Source organism: Bos javanicus, chromosome 17 (genome assembly GCF_032452875.1).
Source record: "Bos javanicus breed banteng chromosome 17, ARS-OSU_banteng_1.0, whole genome shotgun sequence".
Lineage (NCBI taxonomy): Eukaryota > Metazoa > Chordata > Mammalia > Artiodactyla > Bovidae > Bos > Bos javanicus.
The window spans coordinates 6,648,399-6,671,119 of record NC_083884.1 but is presented as its reverse complement, the minus strand read 5'-3'; the positions used below and the strand labels follow the sequence as shown (position 1 = coordinate 6,671,119).

The 22,721-nt window shown below is 51.8% G+C and overlaps 2 protein-coding genes across 5 annotated transcripts in view; one reads left to right on the top strand and one right to left on the bottom strand.

The window, feature by feature from the left end:
* FHIP1A (FHF complex subunit HOOK interacting protein 1A) overlaps nucleotides 1–10,610 on the top strand; it is a 301,594-nt gene extending 290,984 nt beyond the window's left edge. For all 3 annotated transcript variants that reach the window (XM_061383995.1, XM_061383994.1, XM_061383993.1), the window contains 3 exons: nucleotides 3,361–3,539; nucleotides 4,057–4,195; nucleotides 9,426–10,610. In XM_061383995.1, coding sequence (XP_061239979.1) covers nucleotides 3,361–3,539; nucleotides 4,057–4,195; nucleotides 9,426–9,679 — 572 coding nt within the window. In that variant the 3' untranslated portion in view covers nucleotides 9,680–10,610. The remainder of the gene's footprint in view (nucleotides 1–3,360; nucleotides 3,540–4,056; nucleotides 4,196–9,425) is intronic.
* A 5,141-nt stretch (nucleotides 10,611–15,751) lies between these two features.
* Nucleotides 15,752–22,721, bottom strand: part of GATB (glutamyl-tRNA amidotransferase subunit B) — a 101,704-nt gene continuing 94,734 nt past the window's right edge. For both annotated transcript variants that reach the window (XM_061383992.1, XM_061383991.1), the window contains 2 exons: nucleotides 19,227–19,361; nucleotides 15,752–17,963 (listed from right to left, as the gene is read on the bottom strand). In XM_061383992.1, coding sequence (XP_061239976.1) covers nucleotides 17,835–17,963; nucleotides 19,227–19,361 — 264 coding nt within the window. In that variant the 3' untranslated portion in view covers nucleotides 15,752–17,834. The remainder of the gene's footprint in view (nucleotides 17,964–19,226; nucleotides 19,362–22,721) is intronic.

Below are 22,721 nucleotides of genomic sequence, written 5' to 3'. Positions count from 1 at the left end.
TTCTGAAAATTCAGTATGTTATGGGTGTGAAGTTTATCTGTCTTCTGGAAGGGGAAAAAATACAACCCTCATTCCCACAGTGGCTCATTCCCACATTCCCAGTGGCTTTCTGAACTGTAGCCGAGTTTTCTCATTTTCAGCTGCTTGCCTGTTTCCCCTTCCTCCTGCATTTCACTCAGGAGGTTTTTTGAAAGTGCTAGAATCAAACAGGAACTTGAATAAAACAGGAACTCGAAAGGGTTTAATATATGTTTCTTATTGCACATGCCTAAGAAGCTGTAGTTGATGGGGTTAGTGGATCATAATGACAGTCTGCTGACCTTGGCCTGATGCTCTGTTGTTGAAGTGAGACAGTGATGACGGACTCTCCCAGGCGTGGCGCAGGCTGGGGTTCCTCCCTGACAGGAGTGCTGGGCCGTGCGGCTTTTGTGTTTGTAGGATGGCCGGGAGGTTGAGGGCGCTCGTTAAGGAGATGTTTTTAATTACTTTGGCTGCACTGGGTCTCTGTTGCCGCGCAGGCTTTCTCTCATTGCAGTGAGCGGGGCCTCCTCTTCATTGTGGTGCAGAGACTTCTCATTGCTTTGCAGCATGGGCTCTAGGCACGCGGGCTCCAGTAGTTGCAGCCTGTATCGTGGTTCCGGAGCTCTAGAGCACAGGCTCAGGAGCTGTGGTGCACAGGCTCAGCTGCCCTAGAGCATGGAGGATCTTCCCGGACCAAGGCTCAAACGCGTGTCCCTTGGGTTTACCCTCTCCGCTACCAAGGCTTCTGAATGAAGTATCTTGTGATGAAGTATGTCTTGTTAAACTGTATTAACGTTAGTGAAATCTTCATAAGGCACGTTTATTCATGGCATGTGGATTCCTATTGACTGTACCACCAGGGAAGTCCAAGGAGATACGTTTTAAGGAGACTCTTCCCACCCAAGTGTCATCTGAGCCACCTGTCGCTGTTCCTCTGGAAGGAAACAGATGCTGAGTCCCAGGGACTGCAGGGGAGCGGGGCCGGGGTGGGCATGAGCCCAGGTTGGGGTTGGGGAGTGAGGACAGCAGCCTTCCCCTGGCAGATGTGTCTGGAAGACTAGAATTAAGTAGAGCTGCTGGTGACATTTTGGGGTTTCTTGGTGGAACCCCATCAAGATGCTGTCATAGTGGTATTGCAATCCAGAGTTTCTGAATGTGTTTGGCAATCTCTCCCAGCTTTGTTTTGTAAGCAGGAGCTCTCTATTCGAAGAATTCATTGACCTCCCTGTGCCATGAAAAGTGACTCAGGAGCTCTGCCCCCTCCCAGGGAAGGGGAAGTTGGGGCCAGTCTTGACACCCAGATGCAAGATGTCTCTCCTGGGCTCTAAGGTGCCTTAGAGACAGCATCTGTGTTTGTAGTGGCAGAACCTACAATTGCGAGTACTTTTTCACAGACAGCGTCTGCCTTCTTAGAAAGGTTTACCCGCTCCCACTGCCAAGGCTTGTCAACGAAGCACCTTGTGATGGAGTATTTGTTAAACCCAAATTAATGTTGGTGAAATCTTCACAAGGCATGTTTATTCATCAGGGGTTATGTGCTTTTGTCAAAAACATGCCATGGTTTAGAGGCATCATCAATAGCTCCACTGGGGGAAACAGAAAATTCTCATTGATTTTGCTTAATGGACCACTTTTTTGGTGAAAACGGAAAATATCTTCAAGTAATTTTATTAATGCCAGATTTATTTTCTGGATTTTCCTTGTCTTCAATCAACTCAAATGGAAATCATATTATTTTTCTAGTGACCCAAGTTAGTTGAAGCTTCTTTTTGTCTATTTTTTTTTTTTTAATGAACTGCTTTTATGGTCTTAGGGAATTTCTTGTTTAAGGAAACTTGGATACACCAGACTCCAGTTCTCCAAACTGAGCACTGAGTCCCTCCCCTCCACAACTTAAAGTTGTGGGTCTAAAATTATAGCCAAGGCCTCCTTCACCTCTCATCTTCTCTTTTTTTTAAAAAATATTTATTTGGCTGCGCTGGGTCTTTATTATGGTAGGAGGGATCTAGTTCCCTGATCAGGGATAGGACCTGGGCCCTCTGCATTGGGAGTACAGTCTTTTCCATCGGTTCTTCCATATAGTGATATTGGCAAGAGTCTTTCTCTGGTGCTTGTGGGGGATGGACAGCCCCCACCCCCTTCTCAATGCTGCTGTTGGCAAACATAGTTTGTAGGTGTTTGCTATTCTTTAACAGCAGGAAGACTTTGTTACTTAAACTTTTGATGGCTGCTAATGTTTGCATATTGAAAAGCAGAGACATTACTTTGCCAACAAAGGTTCGTCTAGTCAAGGCTATGGTTTTTCCAGTGGTCATGTATGGATGTGAGAGTTGGACTGTGAAGAAAGCTGAGCGCTGAAGAATTGATGCTTTTGAACTGTGATGTTGGAGAAGACTCTTGAGAGTCCCTTGGACTGCAAGGAGATCCAACCAGTCCATTCTGAAGGAGATCAGCCCTGGGATTTCTTTGGAAGGAATGATGCTAAAGCTGAAACTCCAGTACTTTGGCCACCTCATGCGAAGAGTTGACTCATTGAAAAAGACTCTGATGCTGGGAGGGATTGGGGGCAGGAAGAGAAGGGGACGACAGAGGATGAGATGGCAGGATGGCATCACTGACTTGATGGACGTGAGTCTGAGTAAACTCCGGGAGTTGGTGATGGACAGGGAGGCCTGGCGTGCTGCGATTCTTGGGGTCGCAAAGAGTCGGACACGACTGAGCAACTGAACTGACTGAATGTTTGCATGACAGCCTATATAGCATGAGGGCTTCTCTGATGGCTCAGTGGGTGAAGAATCTGCCTGCAGTGCAGGAGACACAGGAGAAATGGGTTGGATCCCTGGGTGGGGAAGATCCGCTGCAAAGGGAATGGCAACCCACTCCAGTTCTTGCCTGGAGAATTCCATGGACAGAGGAGCCTGACGGGCTACAGTCTTGGCACTGTTGGCTATAGCCTGCACCATTAGGGAATGAAGAGTGCCATGTTTTAAAGCACTGGCAGCCCCAAGAGATACAGAAATAGTATGAAAAGTACATTTTGGTTTTAAAAATTAAATCACTGGTCATTTTTTCTAAGGTCCATGATAATTTTCAAAGTATTAAAACTGCCCACAGAGTCAAAATACTAGCTCCCAAAGCACGGGTTTCTGCTTTGTTTTTGTGGCGGTTGGTATGTCTTGTGGTTTGCTTTTGAGGTACCAGGCGACCTGGTCACCTCAGCCGCACTTGTCTGAACTTGATTTGCCCCCAGTGGCCCCGCGGTGGTCCCCCTGACTCCTTGGTTTTCAGGAGAGACTGCCCCTGTGCCCAGCCGGCCCTGAGTCTTGTGTCCTTCCACAGGCCCGTTCATCAGCGTCGTCTTATCCAAGCTGGAGAACATGCTGGAGAACTCGCTGCACGTGAACTTGCTGCTCATTGGCATCATCACACAGCTGGCCAGCTACCCGCAGCCCCTCCTGCGCTCCTTCCTGCTCAACACCAACATGGTCTTCCAGCCCAGCGTGCGCTCCCTGTACCAGGTACCGCCCGGCCCCAGGTACCGCCTTGCCCCTGCCCTGCCCACACCTGCTGGGGAGGCCCCGCTGATGCACAGGCCCCGCCCCGCCCCGCCCCGCCTCGCCTCGCCTCGCCTCGCCTCGCCTCGCCCTGTGTGCCTGTGCACACCTGCTGCCAGAGGCCTGGCTGATGCACAGGCCCCGCCCCGCCTTGCCCTGTGCGCCTGCGCACACCTGCTGCGGAGGCGTGGCAGATGCAAGGGCCCGGCCCCGCCCCTGGCCCCCGGTCCCGCCCCTCTCCCCTGTTCTCATTTGCTCTCCAGCCCAGTACTTTCACGCTGGTTGTGTGGATCATTCTAGACAAACTGAAGATTCGAAGCTTGTTTGATTTGATGTTTTGAGAGCACCACTCCCCCCAGAACACCCAGGCAGTTAAAACCCTGTCGTTCCTGCAGTGGGGGCTGTGCCTGACAGATGTCCTGATAACTCAGAGCAGAACTCCGTGCTGAAGTATTAGAGTCATTAGTGCTGGTTTTAACAGGTCCTCGCGTCTGTGAAGAATAAGATTGAACAGTTCGCCTCTGTGGAGAGAGACTTCCCTGGCCTCCTCATACAGGCCCAGCAATACCTGCTCTTCCGCGTGGACCTCTCCGATCCGAGCCCCGAGACACCCACCAAAGGTCAGCGGGTCCTCCCCTGTCCCTCCCTGTCAGCAGCTCCTGTTCCCCCAGCTTCCTGACTTGGGGTCCTGGGTGCTGCACCAGCTCCTGGATGCTAAAAGCATCTCAAAAGAAAAAAAAAATCTCAGAAAATATTTCCCTTTTCACCCTGAGTGTCCTTACACCAAAAGGAAGGTCTGCTCCACCCATACGCAGCCTGGTCCCACTTTGGAGGCTCTAGCAAGGCATTTGTTTTCCTAACGTAGGGTAGTTCAGGGCAGGACTGATGTGGGAGCTGTTTCTAGAATGAATGACTTGGCACGTGTGGGCCAGAAAGAAGCCTTATGTGCATATTGTTTGGTTGGTGCTACCCCAAGGAGGGCATCCATTTTATTTATTGTGTTTTCAGAGACTTTTGAGCCCCAAATAAATGTGCTTCAGGGCTCCAGAAGGTGAAAGCCGTTCATCTGGGCTCCAGAAGGTGAAAGCCGTTCATCTGGAGCAAGAGAAGTAAAGTTTATGTGCACCTTAAACCTTCCAAGATGCCTTTCCATGGGCTCTGGAGGGCTGGCCGATCAGGTGGCACAGGAACCCGAGGACTGGCCACGGGGCCTGGGGAAAGGGCTGCCCAGCCTTGATTAAGCTCTGGTCACACAGATTTGACAACAGCTGTCTCTCTTACTGAGCTGGCTTATGTTCATCTCCCTTGAGACAAGTCAGGCTTCTCTGTGGCTGGTGGACAACAGAGAGCAGGGCTGTCGGTCCGGGCTAAAGCAAGTGATGGGAAACAAGATGTGGAGTGAGAAGCAGGAATGTAATTTAGAGCAGTGTTACACCACTGAGGGAAGCTGGGAAGGCCCGGCCCTCTGACGGCACGCCCTGGCCACCGTGTAGCTGTCTGTTCTTGGTTACTTGTCTTCACGGGACTTAGGCCTCAACTCTCAAGTGAAGCTTTGTCTCTCTGTCTCTCGAGGTCTTTCTGACTGCAGAATTCAGGGTGTGAAAGGTGATTAGAACACTGCAAGACAGACTCTGAGAGAAAGAGAGCCCTGTGCCCCTGATGAAGTGAGGGGGAGGCTTCAAGCACAGGCCGTGGAGAAGAGCAGGTGGCCAGTCTTGGATGGAGGGGAGCCCCCCGTCTGTGGGAAAGAGGGCTGCAGGTTCCCTGCGCCCTCTGCTAGCCTCGTGCCAGTCAGCCTGTTGGCTTGTCCCTCCTGGTGGGGGGCATGCTGCCGTGACTCACCCTGCGGGAGTGGTGTGCCAGTTAGCTTTTGTGCATAATAAACCACCACAAAAGACTCCAGATACAGTGATCCCACATGCTCATGAGTCTGTGTGGTTGCCAGGTTGATCTGCTGCTCTGGGCGAGCATGGCTGATGCTGGCAGCACTTGCTCAGTGTGGCTGGGCGTCTGGGATGGCCTGGCTCACACCGGTGGCTGCTGGCTGGGGTGATGGGGTGATGAGGGTCTGTGTTACTCATCATCCAGTGGGTTTGCCCTGACTTGGCAGCTTCATGGGTGTCGGGTAGCAGGAGCAGAAGGCGCAGTCTCTTGAGGCCCCAGATGGGGACCCCCCCCACCTAACAGGTTGACTCTGCTGCATTCTGTCGGCCAAGCCACTGGGTCAGCCCAGCTGCAGGAGTGGAGCAGACCCCCCGACCCCCCGGATGGGATGATCATGGGACGCGGGATCATGGCCATGTGCAGCCTCCAGACAGAAGGCGACTCAAGTCTTGTGCTGCGCTCTGGGCTTGGTCTTTATTTGTACTTTGCAGTTTGCAAGGTGCCTTCATAGACAGTTTTCCTTTTCAGACAGCAGTGTGCAGTGGACATGCAGGGTACTGTTAGCTCGTTTTCATAGAAGGAGGCTGAAGGTATTGGCCCACAGAGGTCGGCCAGGTGCCTGGTTCAGAGAGCCTGAGGGCTCATGCCCTGACCGGCCTCCTGGACCCACACAATCCTGGTGACGGTGGTGGGCTTGGGGTGAAGGGGTCCCTGAGACCCTGTGCTCCGTCCTGGCTTCAGACTGTGTGACGGCGGTGGCTGCTGGATATGTGCCCAGGGGCTCTTGTTTCCGCCTCATAAGGTGGTCAGTTAGGCAGCTGTGGCGGATGATTTCTAAGGCCTGTGACTCTCAGGGGACGTTGACTTGTGGGAAGCGTCTCTTGGGATAGAAGACTCCCCTTTGATGGAATTTTTCAGATTAACCTCCTAATTAACCTCTTTCAGGTTTGCAAAGTGACAGCTCCCTTCAACTTTAAAAATCTTTCAACTCACAGAATGACCAAGGTCTCTGTCCCTTGTACAAACTGACTCGTGTGTGATATGATTGCTTATAGATGAGATGGGCCTGGGAGCCTGGTTCTCACAGGGGCGCAGAACAGGGAGCGATCAGAATCCCGTGAGAGGCGCATACTGGGGAGTCTAGCGTCTGTGCTCCTTGTCTGACACCATTGCGGAGGTGCAGGGTAACTCACTTCTCTAACTTCTCCAGTCTTCCAGCAGTATCCTGACAACCGTTTGCTGTGGCCTTTCAGACCCAGGGCAACAGTTTAGGAAGCCACTCCCGGTTCTGGCATTTATACTTCCTTTCCTTCCTACTTCTCCTCTGGGTGCTGTGCCTGCACACTGGGCCCTTTTCCAAGGTGTGTTTGGTTCATGGACCTGCAGCCTGAGCTGCCCCATCACGCAGGCCCAGGTGAAACCAGCCTCCTCACTAACGCTTCGATCAGTCCGGGTGGACTTCTGTGCTGAAACAGTGTCACTCTCGAGCCTCGTGGTCTGTGAGCCCCAGCCACTTGCCAGGCATTTCATGTTTCCCTCAAATACAAATTCCAAACCACAAAGGTGGTATTTTCTGTTATTTACGTATAGAGTCCTTTCACTGACTGCTAGTTCTGGAGGGGTCAGGTAGGTATTATTTCCATTTTACGGAAAAGGAAACCGAGCCATTATGTGACTAGCTGGTTGCCAGGTAGGGACCATAACTCGAGTCTCCTTGTTTTTGAGTTGAGTTTGACTCAAGGAAAGAACCATGAGTTCTCTATGCTGCTGGACAGAACCACCGCCAGGACTTCTGCTGGGCTTCTGCCTCCCTCACTGGGCATGCCCCCGTCTTCATCAGTGAAGACAGTGTTAATTCTTGGGTTGAAGCTGGGTAAATGAGGCTTAGCGATGACACTTTTAAAATTCATGGATCAAGCTAGATAAATGATCCACAAAAGCCCTTTGTGGGGAAAGAGTAAATTTGAAAGAGAAAGATGGAGATGAGGGAGTGAACCAGCTCCAGGGAGCTGAGGTGCAGGGAGCAGCTGACAATGGCGGGTTCCTCCCCTCATTCATTCAGCATATGTCTGTTAGCTGTTCTGTGGATGAGTGTGGGGGGGGGGGGGACGGGCATGAAGGACACAGTGTTTAGGGGCTCAGCTCTTAGGAACTTCAAAGTCTTAACAGAGGACAAAGAACAGAAACAGCACCACCAGGCTGAAGGGCCCTGCAGACCCCAGCTGATAAATAAAATGAGTGGGAGGCTCCAACAGGGGGTCACTTCCAAGGGCAGGAAGTGCAAGTGGTTTATAGAGTCAGTGGCAACTGAATTGATGGCAGTGTGATGGCTGACACTTACCAAGAGGTCCTTGTGCGCGTTATACCTGTTGACTCCATCTTTCTGTGAGTCTGTGAGAAATGAGGCCAGTAAAGTACAGAGAAGTAAACCACCTCGCCTGATGTCCCTCAGCCAGGACGTGGCCGAGTCTGTGCCCTTAACCACGGTTCTGGTACTTCTTAAACCTGGTGAGCCTTAGGTGTGCAGACACGGGAGGGAGTGCCAGGTGGGGCCCAGCATGTGCAGTGTGGGTCGGTCTGCTGCCTGGGTCCCATCTCCCTGGGAATCCCGGACAGCCTCCTGGCTGGGCCCCGCCGCGTCCCTGAGAGCTGGGTGCTGTGGCACTGGGGGCGGGTGTCGCTCCGGCGTGGCCCCCAGGCTGGGGGGCTGGCTGTGTCCCCAGGGACGTCAGCGCTCTGTCCTCACTCTCTTGTCAAGGCACAGTGTGAGTTTCTGCTGAAAGGCAGCAGCAGATTCTCAACAACCTCCCCAGTTCTTTATGGCATGAGCTGTGATAAGCTTTAATCTAAAAGGATATTTAAAGCAGTAGAGTGGAGGATTTTTTTTTAACACTAAAGACGATAGTAGTGAGATGTGGAAAGTACTATAAATGTCAGGAATTTTTAGTACCATAGTTAAGCAACACTCTGAGAAGAATGTTGAGAAATGGGGCTGAATTCTAAAAAGCAGCCAAAATAATGAAGAGCTTGAATATAATGATTTATAAGGAGTAATGAGTCTGTTGGAGAGGGGCGCGGAGGAAGACATAAATAATTCCTATCGATAGGAAGGCTGGAGATCTTCAGGAATTAAATAGGTAAGCTGAACCATTTTAATTGGTAAACTGATGCGATATGAAAATGCAAATCACTTGGATATACAAAATTTGGTTCATATCATCTTGGATGAACATTATTGAAACTGAGACTGAAACTCCTGGAAACCTTGCTTGAATGGAACGTCCAAGCCACCTGCTGCTCTGAGATGCCCGTGGTGGTGGAGAGCTCCCAGTCTGGTCTTATGAGCATTCAGCTTCCTCTCCATCATTCCAGCCTCGAAAAGGCTTCATCCATTCTGTTCCTCCCAAAGGCTGGAGGTCCCACCCAGAAGGGGCTGGGATCGGGGCAGGAAGCCCTGGAGGCCGGAGCCCTGTGCCCAGGCCGTGGGCAGCGTGGTGTGTGACTCAGGCTGCCTTGCACAGCCCTGCGAGGTGGTCAGGGCTCAGCTAGCAAAGGGAGGGTGGTCACCCCGACCCCGGGAGGCATGGAGGGTCGGTGTCCCTGTTGTCCTGCGTCTTCACTTGGCTGACTCGGCGGGAGGAGACGCCTTTTCCCTTTCCCCTTCGTCTCGCCCCAGGCGCAGAGGGTTCCTGATGAACCTATATTCTTGCCACAGGTTCTTCTTGTAGAGCCTCATATAGGAATTGGGATAAAACTCTCATTACATGCCTGATGCTGGAGCTGATCTGCTGGGTGGATCTGAGTGTCTCAGAGGGAAGTAGAGGGGGGCTCTTTAGACTGCAGTCAGAGTGGGAACTGAACGTCCGCACCCCCCCCCCGCCCCTTCCAGCACGCACACGTCACTTAAGGGCAGACAGAAGGGCTCCCGGAGGCTCCTCACCACGGCTGCCTGCCTTCTGGTTTCAGATCCCGTTCAGGACGCCTCCAGGACAGGAAGCGGCAAGAACTTTTTGGATGGCCCCCCAAAAGTGCTTCAGCCTTTCCTGACGAACAGAGCCAAGGTGGTGGGGGCGCCCCCCAGCCTGCCCCCACCAGTGCGGGACACCATGCTGGCAGCCGCCCTCTTCCCTGAGTTCCTGAAGGAGCTGGCTGCCCTGGCCCAGGAACACTCCATCCTCTGCTGCAGGATCCTGGGCGACCCGGACGACGCCTGCTGGTAGTCTGGAAGTCTGGTTCTGGTTTTCTGCGGTGTTAGTCTTGACTGAATGTTGAATGCAAAGCTGCTTATAGACATCTCTACTTGGAGACTTCCTGACGATACTTGATTTTGGGGGAGGGGGGCCTTCTCTGCACCTCCTCTCTCTCCAGCCAGGCTTCCCCACCTTGTCTTCCCACTAACGTGGTTGCTCCTTTGGCAGGCTTTCTGGGCTCCGTTTTTTTTCCTCCTCAAGAGGTCTTGGTCCTTATCCTCCCATTCCTCTGAGTAGGAGCGTAGGTTCTGCCTTGCAGCAGTAGGTCACACCCAGTGATCACCAGGGGTCAGTGACTTCTGGAGGTGCCCGTGCCAGAGGGCTGGCCCTCCAGCAGCACGTGAACACGTGCCTGCCCCTGCTGCCGTCCGCATCGTGGCCCCCCTACAAAGAGAGGAGTAAAGCCGGAGCCCCTCTTGCCCCCAACACAAGCCCGGACCATCCGTCCTTTTGCGTTTTGCTTGCACCGCTTGTACTCCATCAACACGCTGCCTTACGGTGCAGGCAGATCCACTGGCCTCAGCTCTCTGCCCAGGAAGTCAGGCACAGCTGGAGAGAATGTGGGATGCAGGGAAATGTCTTCTTGCTTGAGAGCTTTCTTTACTCACTGTATCGCCACCTAAACACTGAAAATAGCCTTATTTTATTAAGATTTGCACACAATGAACTCTGCCTATGCAAACTGTTACTTTGGTTTTTAGGACTCTGATCAACCCTATGAACAAAGCATGGTATCTGATGCTTATGTAAGAAGACAAGCATTGTTATTTTTTTAAGTGTTTTATGAAAAACTGATTTGTGAAACTATCTCATGGTGGGTATTTTTGGGGAGTATGGAGTGGGGGAAAGGATAAAAGTAAATTAAATACAATCTGTACAAACCTTGGTAATTATTTAAAAATCTGTTTGCTTTTTCTAATGTGTTGCACTTCGTAGAGAAACAGGGACTGCACAGCCTCTGGGAACTGGGATTTAAGGGCCAGCAGGTCATAGGGAGCCCCGCCAAGCCAAGTGCCTGCTGGGGCCTCGCTCTGCACAGAAACGCTGCCTTCTGAGTAATGGGGCTCATTAGACGGCCCCATCATGATGTACTAGCGCATCTCTGCTCTGCAGCCCACTCCGCCAGGCGTAATTATACTCAGAGCCTTGGTCTACTCCCACGGAGAGGGAGACGCACACAAAATAATTGTGGGCTAAAAAAAACAAGACCATCAACAACCGATATTCATGGATGTTATTAGGTTCCACTGCCCTGTTCTGTGTGCAGGCGAGAAGCGTGAACTAGGATGAGCTCTGTTTGGAAGGAAATTGGAAGCCCCGGGCCTCTCCTCCTTGTGGGTGTCTTGCTGAGACCCTGGCAGCAGTGCCTCAGGAGCGCCAGTGTGGTTTTAATCAGGCCCTAGTATAGCAGGGGCATGAAGGAGAAAAGCGCATGAGATGCTGCAGAGCTGAGGCTGCCATTGTGTTCAGGGACCTTGAAGCAGCTCTGTATCCAAAGCGGGCAAGTCCCCCAGGGATGAGGCCCCTGGAGCCGCGGCTGGGGCCAGGTGGCTCCTCGGAGCCAGCCTCAGAGTCCTCCAGGTCCAGGCAAGGAACCAGTGATACCGATTTGCTGGGCATTCTGACTTCCGGTTTGCCTACCCGGCTGAGGGGCACACTGGCCTGCTTTTGGCTTCCCAGCGCCCACTCGTATTTGCACAAGTTTCCACTGGAAAAGAAAGTGTCTCGGAGGCGGAGAGAGAGGAGCGGAAAGATGGCGTTTCGGCTGTAACTTATTACCTTCCAGCTTTGCTTTGCGTAAGTTATCTACCTTCCAGTTTGGACTCACTGGGTATATAAGATGCTCAAGTTGCCTCCGGAAGCCATACCCTTTAGCTTTCTGGTGTGATTTACACTTCTCTCCGCCATCTGGTGATGGTGTGGAGTCTTTTTCTTGCTTTATTACAGAAAACTACAGTCCTCTATGTGGAAGGCGCCCCCTGGGGAAGAGTATGTATTTTAAAATAGGTACTGAAGTAGACTTCAAGGAGGACAGAGGTGACCCGAGTGTGAGTGAGAGGCAGGAGGATTAACTCCCATGGTAGGTTCTGGTAGCGAGCCCACATGCCAGCCCTGTCTGTCTGGAGGCAGACACCAGTTTGGGTTTCTGGATCCATTGCAGCCCTCGACCGAGTGTTATGTCCAGGGTTTCTCAAAATGAAGTCAGAAAATGAACCTGGAAATACATTCATGGGAACGGGTGAACTTCTGCAGTCGAGGGGGAACAGCCAGGTGGGCTGGGCAAGGATGTTTGGGGGTGGGTTGGCCGTGCGTGAGGCACACGAGAGGCCGGAAGCTGAATTAGAAGAGCAGCCCTGAGGAGTCTGGAGACATGGACGCTGTCCAGGCAGACACAGATGAATGGCAGCGGGTGGCGATGGGAACCCTTGCTGGGAAAAATCTTGGTACTGAAGTAGATGGACTTCCCGGGTGGCATTAGTGGTAAAGACCTGCCTGCCAGTGCAGGAGACGTTAAGAGACGCGGGTTTGATCCCTGGGTCAGGAAGATCCCCTGGAGAAGGGCATGGCACCCCACTGCAGTTCTCTTGCCTGGAGAATCCCATGGACAGAGGAGCCTGGTGGGCTACAGTCCGTGGGGTTGCAGAGAGACATGACTGAGTGACTCATCTCACACAATGAAGTAGAATATTCTAGTCATAAAGTAGCAGGTGGGATGTTTAGAAATCTCCTTTGCAATGAGATTGGGAAGCACTTTGAATGATTCTGGGCATGCTGTAAAATGTTCCCGCAGGGCCGCTTTACCACGTGGTGGGCCCCCGCATCAGCCGCTGTGCTGCGGGCTGGAAGGCTCAGTGGGCATGGGCTTCGGTGCTGCCCAGGATGGGGTCCCTGTGTCAGGCCTGGTGGTCCCGGGCAGCAGAGGTGAGTCAAGTTCCTGCAGTGGCACATCCTTCACTGAGATTCATAATTCAGAGTCTGATCTGAAGTTCTAGATGAACTGGGTTTTGTGGTTCAAAGTATATGAGAGCACTGGGATATTTTAAAATTGATTTTTGGAAATAGCCAAGTAAATGTTTTTAAAATTTTAAAGCAATTCCAAGTTGAGTTTAGCCTAAAATACAATTTTACGGACTAAAGTACAGAGTCCCAGACATGAAATGGCAATGCTGGAGTAACCAGAGATGTGTGTTTTTTAGTAGGTACTTCCTTTTCCTGGTATTTAGAGGAAATGGTCCCCATTTTACTTAGTAAAATACTTTCAGGTACTAGGATTGGAATCAGTGTCTCCGTAACATGTAGGAAGGGGCTGTTTATTCCCCCGTGGGTCCTCAGGGGTACCTTTTCCTCAGCAAGTGGCTTTTATTTAGGCCTGCTGCAGTGGTTGATTTCAAGCCATTAAGACATCCTGGGGCCAGGGTAATGGGGGAGCGTGTCCTCTTAGGTACAGAATCTAAAAACAGACACGGTGCTCGGGGCTGAGAGTTGTTTTTGTTGTCTCTGGCTCAGCCTGGTTGCGCAGTCCACGTGGCTGGGCTTCCGGCTGGGTCCAGAGGTTTGGGACTGCGGGTGGGCTGCCTGATCCGAACGTGGGTCAGTGTGTCTCGGCTGCTCTACAGGATGTGCGGCTGGGGCAGGGGTGGGACGTGCCACAGGCGGAAGGGTGAACGTCTGCAGTGCACGCCCAACCTCACGTGGGGGCGGGCGGGTCAATGTGGTCACTAATCATCAGCTACGCGTTTACTGAATGGCCGGCACACTCAGCCATTTAAATGAAGGACATTATTGCAGGTCAGCTATTACTGCGCCTGAAGCAAACAGCCCACCCACTGGAAAAGACTCTGATGCTGCAAAGACTGATGGCAGGTCAAGGGGACAGCAGAGGATGAGATGATTAGCTAGCATCACTGACTCAATGGACATGAACTTGAGTTCAGTGGACACCAAACTCTGGGAGATGGTGATGGGCAGGGAAGCCTGGTGTGCTGCAGTCCAGGGGTCGCAAAGAGTGAGATGTGACTCAGCGACCAGACAAAACAGGGCTCCTGCACCTGCTGCCTGAAGTCACTGGCCAGCTGGGTGTAATCTGGCTCGCCCCACACCCCAGCCAGCTTAGTGGTATTAGCTCTTCCTGAATAGCAGGCCTCTGTAGCCCAAGCTTCCGGTCGTTGAAGATATTCTCGACCCCTTCTTGCTTCAGCCATCAGTCTGTAAATCACACAACACTAATTCTCCATCTAAAACAGCCTAAGATAGAACACTATCAAACAAGTTTATACTCTACTCTTAAATCACATCACGGAGGAAACATTTTAAGAAAATGGAGCTGATTCCCCACCCCCCCACCCCCCACTTTGAGTGACCATCATAAACCTAAATGCTTTAGAAAGAGCTCTCGAAAGACTAAGAATTGTTTCAGGATAACTTTGCCTCAGTAAATCCTCTCTATATTCAGGCTTTTAATTAGGCCATTCCTTGTGCTGGAGAACAGATCATCCTGGCAGCTCATTAACAGGATAAACAGGGCTCCGGTAAAAAATTTTCCTTGAGGCTTTGCGGGGACAAAGTTCTTCGGCTTTGCACTTGCAGTCCTGAGATGGGACCGGTTTTAGCTGAGCCTGCCCCTCCCTGCCCCCACGTCCCCCACGAGGAACAAGGCTGCCAGCAGCGTGCACACAGCCCTCAGGCATCTGGGGGGACCTGGGCTTTACTGTGTCCTTTCACAACCTGACAAGGGAGACGACAGCTCTTGGGCCAGATCACGCATTTCATGGGGCTGAGGCTGCAGAAGTCTGTGCTGCTTGGGGTGGCAGCTGACTTTTATTGGGACACGTCTAGAAAAGGCCCACCTGTAACAAGGCCCCATTCTGCCCTGCAGAGAGATTTTAAGAGAGGGAATTTGGGGTTCATGATGCTATTTAAATGATCGTGGCTAAGATGCTTGACTAAGGGAGGCAGAGAGAAGATTTCAATCAGATGCTTTCCATCTGACCACCAGGGATCATCAGCTCTGCTCACAAATACTCTGTGAATGCATTTGTCTAAAACCTGCTGGAGAGACATGGCAGCGATCTACGTGCTTCTTTTGGGGGTGGAAAACGATGGTCTTTCCGTTAGATTTAGTGTTCTTTTTTCCCCCAAATAGCCACTACGTAGGATCCTTGAAATGATGCTGCTGAACTCAACAGACATGAAAAATACAATTTAGGTTGTGGGTCCTGGTCATATGCTATGTACTAAACGAGCCAACTCAAAGCTTTAGGAGGGTGGTTTACCTGAAAAAAAATTCATAGTCTTCTTCCAGGTTCTCACTAATTATAAAAAAGGAGGGGGGAGCTCAGCTAAAACATCCTTGCTGCTGCTACTGCTAAGTCGCTTCAGTCGTGTCCGACTCTGCGACCCCATAGACGGCAGCCCACTAGGCTCCTCTGTCCCTGGGATTCTCCAGGCAAGAATACTGGAGTGGGTTGCAACTTTTTTCCCCCCAGGGTTGCCTACATCTTAAAAGATAGGAACAGAAGTTTACCTGGATGCAGAACCCTCGACAGAGTTAAGAAGCTCCTTCCTTGTCCTAGAATTTAAAAGCCCAGAGGTTGGAGGCACCCACCTCTCATACGAAAGGGCCCCCACAAAAGGCAATCTTTTTTCTTTCTTCTGGCTGTGAGACGTGGGGGATCTTAGTTCCCTGACCAGGGATCAAACCCACACCCCCTGCAGTGGAAGCACGGAGTCTTAACCCCTGGACTGCCAGGGAAGTCCCTGTCCATTAATTTAGTTTTATAAATCTAGTGAACTTTTACTAAAAACGGACTCTGTGCCTGGTAGCATGCTAAGCCCTCCCCTCCTGCCTGAACCAGCCAGAGCACACACCTGGAGCAGGCCCGCTGGGAAGCCAGTCTCCCAGCCCGCCCCTCTCCCGGCCTACAGGTGTGTGCATTCCAGTGACAGACGCGATCGCTTCACCTGTGGCACCAGCTCATCCATTTTAATAAGATTTCCCCCAGAAAAGCAGACCACCAGACTAAATTCACACTCATGCAAAAATGCATTTAACACTGTATTTCGTTGAAGCCCTTTTTACAAGTAGAGCCACATGTGAATTTCTTAGGGCGTTACATAAAGACGTATTTCAAATCTCTAGTCAGGCTCCAAGTAAGATATCAGCTGTGTTTTTCTTTTCCTATTAGCAGTTGTAACAACATAATCTGATTTTTTGGATTTTGGAAGTGGGCATTCAAGATAACGGGCAGTTGTCAGAGCCGGACGATAATCAGCAGAGATCAGCAGTGTTAAACTGAGGCAACCGGTTTATAACCCTGTATGTTTCACGTGGATGACACGTTTCTGCTTCACTAAATGTTACAGTGTGTTCACCACCAAGGGCTGTTTCTGCCGCCGCCAGACAGCTGACCCCCTTTTACCCATTTCCTTCTCTCTGCCCCCCACCCTCACCCCAGCAATGGCATTTTTCTCCAAAATGATCAGTCCATAATACAGTTTACATATGACACAATATTATTGGTAAATGGTCTTCATTCAACTGTCCCCACCCCTCTCCAGTCCCATTCAAGTCAGCCCTTGATTTAAAATGGTCTGCAAAGGTTGGCTAGTGCTTTCTGTAAAGTCTGATGACCAAGAAGCCAGATCTTTGGTGAAAATGGAGTTTGGAAAACAAAACTGAACTCTTACTGTTTCTTACAAAATCATGCTGCTGCCAGATTCCAGTCTCAGGAGCAAAGGGGTTGGGGGTCAGGGGTTGGGGACTGGCTCTGACTTTCTGTCTCGAAAGCGGCTTGATGAGCAGTTTACTGTCAGGCCCAGTGGTTTTCAGAACCGTTAACAGGACGTGCAAGGGGCACACGGCTTCCCGGGTGATGTCACATATTCTCAACACTCATTTTTTACAAAGTAAAACCTTACCTCTTCATGCCTGTCTGAAATAAACCAGATGGCTCGTTTCCTTCCTGCCCCTGATCTTCTGGCTGGGAAGAAGGACAGTCCTCCCAATACTCCCAGTTAGGGAAATCCTGAGCCAGCGTCCACAACCAGAAGCGTGAACAGCTGAGGCGCTGGCGGGGGACAGTCTGCTCTTCTCCGGGTCCCCGCTGCCTCGGGAGCACCGCTCATGATGAAGACACTTGTCCTCTTCTCAGCACAGACAGAACTCAGTGTAAAGTCAGGGCTGCCAAAGATTTCGTCCTCTTATGTCAGCTTACTTGACATGTGCTTTTAAAAATCAGAACTTGCAAATGTGGTCTTTCGCACTGAGTCAGAGGTAACAGAGGCACGAGGGGAACACAGGGGGCCCCCCGGGGAAGCAGGGAAACACTATTACTGTCCCGGGAATTGCGGTGGGGCGGGGGGGAGTGGGGGTGGAGGGCAACCCTGGGAGGTGCTCTTAACTGGATCACAGAGACCGCTAAAGGTCACAATTTCCATTTACTAGTTTGTCCTCTTACTCTTCCCAGGCAAAACAAATCAGTTTAATGTTACAGCTTTTTTATCTCCTTATCAAACTTTTTGGCCTGAGGGTGGGGAGGGGGAGTTATCAATCAACTGCACAATCTTTGACATATAAGTTAATTTTTTATGTGATATTTCAGTATATTTTATTCATTAAATCTATTTGAAAACTGATGTTGTCTTTTTTATGGAGGAAAAAAATCCCTTATGCTCAGATCTCTGCTTTCTGGGATCCCAGAGCACTGAGTGAGCAACAACAGTTTTACTCAGTGGATGGGAGAATACCACTACTTCATGGTATTAACTAAGGCTCATACCCTCCTCCCCAACCATGAGAGCTCCCCAAACAAAAGACTGCGTCCAGACCACCGTCTCTCTCCACCACTGCCCATCCCCAGCGCCTAGAATGATGCTGGGCCCAGAGGACGTGCTCACAAATGGATGAGGGCCCTGCAGAGTGAGATGTCGTCCTAGGAGGTACAGCATCTGAGCGTGTGCGCGCTCAGCGTCACCGCGTTTCTCACCGTCGCCACACCTCTCCTGGAACCCTGTGATGTCCATGAAGCCTTCTGTGGAGGCGGCATCTCCAGGCGCAGGTGGGCAGGGCCTCGGACAGCAGCTTGCACAGGCTCTGGCCGGGCCTTGGCAGGGGGACCCGAACCCATCAGGATGACAGCTGCCTCTCCAGCACCTCCTTGATCGCTGTTGGATCTGCTCGGCCCAGAGTCGCTTTTCGGACCAACCCAATCAGTTTGTTTATAGCTCTGGGGTTTCCCCTCTTTAGATCCATTACCTTTAAAAACAGAAATTGTTTTAGAGGGGAAAATAGAGACTCTTGCCTAAAAAAAATCCTTAATCAAGTTTGGGCTTACTGAAACAAATTTAGTTTCTTTTTTCTGTATTAGATATAAAATGAGAAGAGGACAAAGGGGAGAGGGTGACCTTTGGAGGCGGCTTCTGGGCTCCTGGCAGAGGAGGTACCTGCTCCCTAGCCTCCTGATTAAAAGGCTCCAAGGGCTGCGCACCCAGTGCCGGATCGTGAGCGCCCCTCTCCCCAAACCCTTCAGGCTCAGTGGGCCCTCATCCCCCAGCTTCCTGCCAAGAAGCTTGTTTGCTAGAAGGCAAATCCAGGAGATGGCAACGCTCCCCAAGCATCCGAGTGGGGGGTGCTGGGCGGGCAGGCAGGGGCGCTGAGCGCCTGTCAAACAGCCAACGCGTCAGGGTCGCCCGCCCGACCTCCTGCCCCGATCAGCACCGGCGCCTGCGCGAGCTGCACGCAGTGCCGCAGACTGAGTCTGAAACGAGAAGTGTCTTTATCAGCCACTCCAGATGAGGCTGGGAGATGGAGACTGCCGAAACCCCGTGCAAGCTCATTTTCCTTATCGAGAGCTCTTCACAGAGCTGTTAGTGTCCCTGCAAGCTGATGAGTGGGTGGCATCGTTCTAAAAGGGATGGTAGCAGTTTTTCCCCCACTGAAAAGAATCTCTGCACAATGATTAGATTGGGGGGTGGGGGATGGGCCTCATTTTAGTTTTCTTCTATTTTGTTCTCTGCTCACAACACAAAATGACTTGATTTCCAGCTCTGTTCCCGTGAAGGACTTTCTCCATAATTTACAAATGATTTTCAAACCTTCTGTCTTTCCTCCCACCGCTCCAAGGCAGAGAACCGAGGTGTCTGCCCCTGTGCACGCAGTCCCACCTGCTGCTTTCTGATACAGAGGTCTCCTTACAGAGCAGAGCTCGGGGACCCTGTGAGAGCGCCCCTGTCTCGGGAGGTCAACACTGGCTGAGTCCCCCTTCCACCGGGATGCCATGAGACTCAACTGCAGGGGTGGATCTTCCTCCTAGGAAAAGCTGTAATTTTCCAGTGTTCACCTAATTGCATCTCTTGACTTCAGCTGAAAACTGACAAAATTAACTGGGGGATCACGGATGAACCCGGGCCAACCATTGTCAGGAAGCTCCGCTGGACTGCGGGGGGACAGCCGCAGAGGCGGCCCTCTGCCCGAAGCCACTGCGCCTGCGTGACGACCCCTCCCCGCGGGGATGCGTACCACGTCGGGGTGTGCCTCCAGCGTGGAGCGGCAGAGCTGCTCCAGGGCCTCTGGGTCCTGCAGCAGTTCGAGCTTCTTTTCTGCAACGATCTGTGCTGGGGTCTTGCCTTCATTCCTCCACAGTTCCTCAAACACCTGTTGGGGGAAGGAGGGTGGAGAGAGGAGGGGTCAGTGAGATCCAGCCATGTGCAGACACACTGGGGCCTCTCCACACTGAGCCCAAGACCATGCTGGTGGAGATGGGGATGGCTTATCTGCGCTGGTGGACTCCAAGGGCACAACGGGGAGGGCGGGGAGTGTGAGGTGATTCCTCACAGGTCCCTGCTGACGCGAGTTCCACTGGATGAATTAGCTGACGTGTTGGCTCATAACAGATATCACCTGCAAGGCCTTCTTTTAAGCATCTCTGCAGCAACCCTTTCCCGGGAAGCAGGCATGGATACTGCCTGCAGCTGGGGCCTGGAAGCTGAATGCCTGGCAGTCACGGGCCGCTGCAGCCACTGTGGCTCAAAGTGCAGAGCCGGCCTGAGTTGACCGCCCAGACTCAGCCTTTGCCTGGCACTCAATACAGCAGGGACCCAACAGGCCCCAACATTGGCTGGATCTGCCTGGGCCAAAATAACCAGGATAGAGGCAGTTCAGGGATCACGGCCAAAATACAGCATTCAGAAGGAAACGCAGGACAAGGCTGGGACGATGCTTTTAAATGCAGAGGGGCTGGCTGCTCCCTGAGCATGTGTGTTGGGCTGGATGTGGGGTGAGGACCAAGTGACCCAGGGAAGCGCACCCTTCGCGGGCCTCCAGGAACAATGCTGGGGGGCCGCAGTGTTCTCCACTCCAGAGTTAAGAATGCATCAGCTTATTAACTTTACAAATCAGTCAAGCGCAGCCCAGCCCCAGCCCCCCGGGCTGACACAGTGGGTTCCAGAATCCAGTCCTCTGCTCCTTCCTGTTTAAGACACAGACTGCCCTCCTGGCTTCAGTCAGCAGGGTGGGAGTCTCTGAAGGCGGCCCAGGCCGGACTCTGCGGGCTCCCTGGCCCCCTTGCTGCAGTCATCCTGGCTCTGGGGTTGCCAGCCTCGTGCTGTGGCATAAATCCTCAGCTTTTGCCCGTGTCTGATCTCCACCCTGGAAGCACTGCTACTGCTGCTAAGGCACTTCAGTCGTGTCCGATTCTGTGTGACCCCATAGATGGCAGCCCACCAGGCTCCCCTGTCCCTGGGATTCTCCAGGCAAGAACACTGGAGTGGGTTGCCATTTCCTTCTCCAATGCAGGAAAGTGAAAAGTGAAAGTGAAGTCGCTCAGTTGTGTCCAACTCTTCGCGACCCCATGGACTTGCAGCCAAGCAGGCTCCTCTGTCCATGGAATTTTCCAGGCAAGAGTACTGGAGTGGGGTGCCATTGCCTTTTCCCTGGGAAGCACTATGGAAGCGCAATTGTTTCTGGCCGGGTGTGCAGCTCCCAGGCCTGCTGCTGCAAGACAAACCCATGTCACAAGGGGTTCCTACCAGCAGAGTGGGGAATGCAAGCTGGGGACCCTGAGCACACCCTGCCCACCAGAGCTGGCTCTGACACATGGGGCAGAAACTCAGCCTTCAGTTCCTGCAGGTCAAGCACACATCCTTTTAACTACCACCCGACTGTGTCTTTAGTTTTAAAGGATCTGCAGGGGAAGGACAGGAGAGCACACAGCCCCCTGGCCTGCCCCGCCTGTTTGGGGCTTCCAGGGTCAGAGTGCAGGCAGGGGGGAGACCTGTTCTGGGGGGGCGGAGACAGACAAGACAGAGAGGGTGCCCCTCTGGGCAGAGGTAAGCGTCATCAAAGGTCTTTCTTCCAGACATCAATCCAGGCCTCCAAGAGAAGCAGGCCCACAAAAACATCCAAAGAACTGACCCACCAAAAAGGGAGAAAGAGACATCAAATCATTTGAAAGTTTTACTGCACGACATAATATTTTCTGCATTAAAAGGTTTCTGGTGATTTGTTTAAAAGCAGACCTCTGAGAAGACAAGTGGAAACTGCTTACAAGGCGTGCTAAGGAGACAACCCCTGGGGGACAGCGGGCCATGTGCACCTCCTTCAGGCTCGCACGGCGGAGACACGCAGGCATCCGGGGTGCTCGCTCTCAGGGCCTGGCTGGCCAGCAGCCTATACGACACTGAGGGCCGCTGAGTCCCGGAGGCTCGGGACCTTGGTCTGCCAGCCACAGCGGGCTTGTGGCTCTGCAGGTAGGGGTTTGGTGGGCCCTGTCCTTTGCAGGGAGAGGAGACAGGGGTTCTGTCAGAAATGGATCCTGTGAGAGGAGAGCCTAGGCGTTTTTGTCTGCAGCTACCAGAAGTTGCTCAGGGTGATAAATAACCTTTGAGTTTCTGTTGCCCTCCTAACTCTTCTGTGCCCAGGGAGCTAAGCAGATGAGGTCTGTTAAGTCTCAGAAGCACTGTTGGGGCACCTGGGGGGAAGGGGCAGTAGAATGTGTCAGGGATGAAAATAATGGGTGATGATGGAAGGGAGAGCCAGGAAGCAAAAGATGGATTAATAATAAATTCGACATAAAGTGGGAGTCTTTGGAGTTCAGAATATTCTCAAGGCAGGATGATTCCTTCTGCTTATCTGTCATTCTGAGGGGTCATCCTGAGTCAATTTTTTTTCCCCATCTCCTAGTTATCCAATCCAACTCTGTTATCCAATAACCCGTGGAACCAGAGTCTTTCTACCTCACAGGCTTTCTAAAACCTAAGGCCTCCTTGGATTCCTCTGTTAAATTCAGTAAAAATTAATTGTAACACATTTTTCCACTGTAAAATATAACACATTTTATAGTACACCATAAAAATAAGACACAAAAAGACACTTGATGTAATTAGTCAAAAAGGAAATGCAAATCAAACCCACCCTGAGCTACTGCTTTACACCTACTAGGAAGGATAACTAGTCAGAGAAGGTCAGTTACAACTGCTGGTGGGGACACGGAAGGACTGGAATCATCCCCCGCTGCTGACCGGACTGTGGGTGCTGACCGGACCGTGACCGACGGGGCGGCCCATCGGAAAACGGTCTGGCGGGTCCTCAAGGTGTTAAACATACAATTACCACGTGACCCAGAGATTCCATTCCTGTAGGTATAGCCCCAAGAAATTTGAAGATGTGTACCAATCAAATCCTGAACATGCGTGTTCACAGCAGCATTATTCAAAAGAGCCCCAGTGGGAAACAAGCGTCCACCGAGGTCTGTCCACACAATGGAATACTCTTCAGTCATGAAAAGGCGCGGAGGGACCTTCCCGGTGGCCCAGTGGCCAAGACTCTGTGCGCCCAAGGGAGGAGGCCTGGGTTCAGTCCCTGGTCAGGGAATTCAGTCCCCCCTGCCACAACTAAAGTTCCCATATGCCACAAGTAAGACTTGGCCCAGCCAGATAAATAAATAAAAATAAACATTTGTCAAAAACCTAAGAAAGGCATGAAGTACAGACACGACGTAGATGGTTTGGAAAACAT